We start from the raw sequence: 6,135 nt of genomic DNA, 5'->3' as shown, positions 1-6,135 counted from the left end.
TTCTTTTCCTCTTTGTAATACATCTTTGCAAGGTTTGTTTGGGGGAGAAAATAAAGACATTACAAGTTGGCAATCCTGGGCCTACAAAAATCAAATACTTTTCTCTTTGTCTCTAGGAACCTCCTATATTCCTGAGCCTTATTCTAAATAAATTAAACACGGTCAACTTAATGCCTCAGAGTCAACAAAGAACACTCCAATGTGAGTTCAGACAATGCGAGAAACTTTTCTGTAGACACAAGATCGAACTTGAGACCACTTGTAGCCATGGGTGATTTGTGAAAACACTTTCCAAGAATCTTTCAATAAAAACAATAAGTAGTTTGCACCCAAGCCAGATCATAAAAGGAATGACAACCAAGTCCTAATGGTGGGTTTGTGTTTGCAGGTGGCTGTGGTAGCTGTTGGCTTCATGGGGGTGTAGTGTAATAAGGAATAAAATGTGTTCAAGTCCACTTCCCAGAAGTTCCCAAGAGCTGTCTGTATGTCACCGTGTGAGTCCCCACGACACCCCTGTGAGGTAGGTAGGTGGAGAGTATTGTCACCCCACTTTATGGGTGGGAGAAATGAGGCACACAATAGCTAAAGGACTGGTCCATAATCACACAGCTAGTCACTGGCAGGGCGTAAAGTCAAACTGATACTGATTAGCACCTGGCTCAGTGCTTCGCGCATACAGGTGTCCATTCACTACCTATGGACTTCATTTGATTTACATCCCAACATACAATTACACACATAAAGGACAAGCAGCCACCAAAGAACCGTCATCTCTACATTTTGCCTGCGGATATCTCTCATGACTTCAAATCCTAGTGGATGGAAGGTGATTCAAAATCCATCTCACGACTGAACTCTTGGTTGGAGAAAATCAACAGAAACACTAGCGTCAATGACCTGCTCGTTTACCTGCTCTACCACACAAAATCAGTTTTCTAATGAAAACAAAAATGGATTTCAGGAACCATGCTGACTTTTGGGGGTTTTGTTTGTTTAGTTTGGTTTTCTGTTTTTTTTTTGTTTTTGTTTGCCTGTTTGTTTTTAATGCAGCCATCTGAATGGTTCTGTGTTTTGTTGGTACAAAAACAAAAAAGAAAGAAAGAACTAAGGCGGCTATTGTCCAGTTAGCATGTAAAAACTGGGCCAAGCACAAAGATCTCCTCCTCTCCTCTCAGGTTGCATGGATTACGATCTGAGGAACTGGACCAACCCACGAGGCAGTGGCAGCCAAGAAGGCAGAGGGCCACCGGGCCAGCGTCACTTGCATTGTTCATGTTCTGTGTAGTCGTCCATGTCCACGTCAGAATCAAAGAGGGAGTGTCCTGTGAAATCCGTGTCTGGGGTTCTAGAGAAGCTGTTTTCTGCCCCCTCGTCTTCAAAGGTCTCTGTCCTTGAGTAAAGGCTGAAGTCCAGCAGTGGGGTGTGGGTTTTGCTGCCTTCACTGCTCTCCTCCGATTCGTAGATGGTGTTGTCATCATCATGGTGCCACTCCGGCCAGAATTTCCTCCTTATCCTCTCACAGTACATGGCCAGGTTGATCAGCTCCCCTGCAGTGTGGGAGGGACAGTGAAGTTAGTGCTTGAGGCTCCAGAGCTAATAGTGCTACTGTCAGAATGCCCATGACCTCCCTAAATGCACCTCTCAGGTAATGGCATTCGGAGAGGTGTGGTGGGAAGTGATTGGATTTGAGGGCAGAGGCCTCATAGCAGACTCTCAGAAGAGCTGCCTGGCCCTTCCACCATGTGGCATAGCATTCACTGTCTATAGTGACTTGTGTGTGTGTATGGGCATGTGTGTGTGTGTGTGTGTGTGTGTGTGTGTGTGTTGGTACTGAGGCTTGAAGTCATGGCCTGACTCTCTTGCTTAGCTTTTCATCAAGGCTGATGCTATACCACTTGGGCTATACCTTCACTTCCTTACTCACTGTCTATGATCCAGAAAGTAGGCCCTTACCAGATACTGAATCTGCCATTTCCCGATTCTTGTCATCCCAAATTCCAAAATTATGAGAAATAAATTTTCATTGCTATTTCATGGAACTTGAAGCAAGATATTGAGCCACTGGGGCTGGGAAATGTGGTAGGGAATAAACTGGGCTACACAGTAACTTTTTCAGGAAGGGTATGCAGGTGTGCACTAAGAATTCACTTTATGACCCACTGAGCCTACAAAACATTCAGTAAAATTAATATATTTTTAATCGTTTTAATTTGAAATTAAACACTTTTGTGGAATCACTAACTAACATTGTCTAGACATTTGTCTAAATGGGACCCAGTAATTGGCTTTTCCCAATTCTAAAAAGTGAGCTTTTACTTTTCCTCCATCAGATGGCAGCATTGCTTACAAATACAAAATCTGACACCAACTTGTGGAACATTGTTACACTAAGGATATTCTTTGGAGCCACATGAAGATAGATAGATAGATAGATAGATAGATAGATAGATAAGATAGATAGACAGACAGATAGATAGATAGATAGATAGACAGACTTTTTCAGTACTGGAGTTTGATCTCAGGGCCTCACAATTAAGCTGGAACTCTACCACTTGAGCCACACCTCTAGCCATAGGTTTTGTTGCTTCCCTTCCCTCCCTCCCTCCTTGCCGTGCTGACCTCAAATCAAGAACTTTCTGCTCTCAGCCCCCCACATACACACATCTCTTCATGACCATTTCCCTGTGGAAGGCTATGAAAGTGAAGATACGCTTTTATGTGCTTTCCAAGGGCATTTGCCCACTTTGTGTGTGTGTGTGTGTGTGTGTGTGTGCGCGCGCACACGTGCATGGGGCTAGAACTCTGGGCCTGGGCGCTGTCTCTGAGCTCTTCAGCTCAAGGCAAGCACTCTACCACTTGAGCCACAGCACCACTTTTGGAGATAAGAGTCTCACAGACTTTCCTGCCCAGGCTGGCTTTGAACCACCATTCACAGATCTCAGCCTACTGAGTAGCTAGGATTATAGGCGTGAGCTACTGGTGCCCTGCTATTTGCCCACTTTTTAATCTATCAAGTAAAAAGCAAAAAAAAAGAAATCAACCAAACAAAAACCCCCAATACACCCAATTACAATAAAGCATGGTTGGTAAAAATAGTTGAATGAGATTTTTCTTAGAACACAGATGAGTGTGCTGACTAAAGTATCCATTCTGACTCCATAGTTAAAATGTCACAATTACAAATAATAACAAAACTGAGATTCTTTTCTTACTGGAAAAATACTAAAAATGAATTATATTTAGCCCTAATCAAGGAACTCAAAGTAGAAAAGTTTCAGACATTGCTGGTGATAATGGAAACTACTCCATACTCCAAGAGCAAGTATCTCAGCAGGATTTAGCCTCAGGGAACAATAATTTCTACTACAGAATATTAGCAACAATTATTTTAAGCAACTTTTTTTTTTGGTCAGTCTTGGGACTTGAACTTTGGGCTTGGGTGCTGTCCCTGTGCTCTTCAGCTCAAGGCAAGTGCTCTACCACTTGAGCCACAGTACCACTTCCGATTTTCTAGTGGTTTATTGGAGATAAGAGTCTCACTGACTTTCCTGACAGGGCTGGCTTTGAACCATGATCCTCAGATCTCAGCCTCCTGAATAGCTAGGATTAAAGGGCTCTTAAGCAACTTTCAAGTCCAGAAAAAGATTGATCACATAAAATTTTAATATAGCAATAAGAAGGGATAGTATGTAACTACTACAGTGTACTCTTTTTTTTTACAGTGTATTCTGGAAGAATACTTATTGACCAGGGGACAAGTCAGAATACAGGGATTTTAAAAAACCTGCAGGTTATACTTGAATGTGGTCTCAATTTGTAAAAATATACACACACAATGGATAAATAATGAGAATGTATAGAATGATACTAACAGTGTTCTGTGGATAATTATTTTTATTTTAAAATTTCTCTAGCTTTTCTCAACTTTCTACGGTCAACAAGTAACACTTCCAATCTATATCCATATCAACACACAGAGATACACACATACATATTTTAAGAATTTCAGAATAGTAAATCATTATGCCTGCAATTCTATCTGTTTAGGATCTCAATCAGACTGAGGAAAGGAAGTCTGGCAAAGAAAGGCAATCTGGCAGAAAAACCACAAGACTTCACTCCCCAGTTAATCAGCAAAAGCTGGGCTGGAGGTGTGGCTTAAGTGGTGGACCAGTAGCAAAGCAAGTATAACTAAGCATGTGTGAGGCCCTGAGGTCAAATTGCTCCCCACTAAAAAAGAATTAAAATTCTTTTTTGGGGGGGTCTGGTCGTGGGGCCTGAACTCTGGGTCTGGGCACTGTCCCTCAGCTCTTCAGCTCAAGGCTAGTGCTCTACCACTTGAGCTACAGCGCCACTTCCATCCAGCTTTTTTCTTTTTGCCTATGTGGTGCTGAGGAATCGAACCCAGGGCCTCAGGCATGCAAGGCAAGTGCTCTACCACTGAGCCACCTTCCCAGCCCTGGAATTAAAATTCTTATAGCTCTTATAACCAAATATACCAAAATTGTTTTTCTTTGCACATTATAACACTGATGATAATGCCTTCTATGGCATCAGACTCGGCATTTGTTGACTTGTTCCTTATTCTCCCACAACCTTGCACTGCCCAGCTCTCTGCTTCTCAGTTTGTAATCTCCATTAACCCTCTGGAATAGGACAAAGAAATACCTTGACCTCAAATATTGAATTCAAATATACTTATGCCTATGTTGAAAATACCTATCACCAGTTCAGACTCAAAAACAGCAGTGGGTGTATTGGCCTTACCTAGCCTGCTTACTGCAGTACTGAGTATACCAAAAAGTGATCTATCATTACTGCCTGAAGCACAGTGAAGAAGGCCAGCAAAACACAGGCATTTACTAAACAAAATCCAAGCTCTAGTTCAGCCACAAGTATTAGGTCCCACTGTATAAGTAGCAGGCAGAGAACTGGTCCAGACCCACAGCCTCATGTTTTCATAAAGCACAGTCTAGATCAAGGCATTGGCCCAGAATTCTACCTGCTCCCAGCATCTCCTGAAACCTGAAGAGGTTGGTAGAGCTCACCTTTAATCAGCCGTTCAGGCCTTGTCCCTGGCAAGGTCCACATGGCCTGTGCCAAGTGCCCAAAGACAGTGGCATCCAGAGTGGAAAGTTTGGGACCCATGATATATTTCTTGTCACCTGCAGCAAACAGAAGAGAAGTCACAGGACTGGCCACAGCAATAGCAAGGGCATTCAGCACAGTCTCGTTATACACTCATAGGACTATGCACAAAGCATTGCAAAGACAAAACGCATGCACCTTAAAAAATGTAAGATAAAGCAAGCAATTCTGTAACACATCGACCCAGGAGGTAGAAAAGCAGGGGATTCTATATTCAGAGAAGTGAATGAAAGAAAGTGTTCATGGGGGAAAAAGGAAAAGTGGTCATTAACTGACCACTGCAAGAACCTTCTGGTTTTTAACTGGAGTAATTAAAGCTTGAGAATCCCTGGAAATTCACTTATGCCATCTCAAAAGTGACCTAAACCAAGTACACTCAACCTTACCACTTAAGTGCTTAAATTAACCCATTTCCTCAGAAGAGCCAGAAGCCTAGGCTACTTGAGAAACATGGAGGTAAGATTCTCCATGATGCTCCCCTGGTCTTGGTAAGTTCTCAACGGGGGGATTCCCTAAGCAAACAGAAGACATGGCATCCCACCCATACAAGGATGCCTCACACCTCTGCTCCCATCTCTCTGTATCAGCTGCTGACTTATCACACCTTCTCACCTGGGCCATCACAGAGACAGATTACAATTGCCCCAAGTTATCTCCTGAACCACAGTAAGGGGTAGGGGCAGTTGGGTCTAGTCTCACCTTAACACCTCTGTTATTCATCCTGATCATTATGTAACTGCTCAAAACCCAGTCTTCCCTGAAGAAGAAAAAAAAAAACAGGGGATGATAGGAATAGAGCTTATTCCTTAGGGCTATTTTGACAATAGAATAAAACCTATAATCCCAGCATGTGAGAAGCAGAAGTTGGAGGAACAAGAGTTTGAGGCCAGCCTGGGCTACATTATGAGACGAAAGAAAAAAGGAAGGAAGGAAGGAAGGAAGGAAGGAAGGAAGGAAGGAAGGAAGGAAGGAAGGAAGGAAGGAAGG

At 42.8% G+C, this 6,135-nt stretch overlaps 1 protein-coding gene across 1 annotated transcript in view; it reads right to left on the bottom strand.

Moving 5' to 3' along the window:
- Positions 1-1,020: 1,020 nt before the first annotated feature.
- Positions 1,021-6,135, bottom strand: part of Faxc (failed axon connections homolog) — a 38,865-nt gene continuing 33,750 nt past the window's right edge. The window contains exons 5-6 of the mRNA XM_013022411.1: positions 5,049-5,165; positions 1,021-1,547 (exon numbers count right to left, since the gene is read on the bottom strand). Of these exons, the coding sequence (XP_012877865.1) occupies positions 1,258-1,547; positions 5,049-5,165 (407 nt within the window). The 3' untranslated portion in view covers positions 1,021-1,257. The remainder of the gene's footprint in view (positions 1,548-5,048; positions 5,166-6,135) is intronic.

Source organism: Dipodomys ordii, unplaced genomic scaffold, assembly GCF_000151885.1.
Source record: "Dipodomys ordii isolate 6190 unplaced genomic scaffold, Dord_2.0 Scaffold62, whole genome shotgun sequence".
NCBI classification, from domain to species: Eukaryota; Metazoa; Chordata; class Mammalia; order Rodentia; family Heteromyidae; genus Dipodomys; species Dipodomys ordii.
This window is presented reverse-complemented; position numbering and strand designations above follow the sequence as displayed.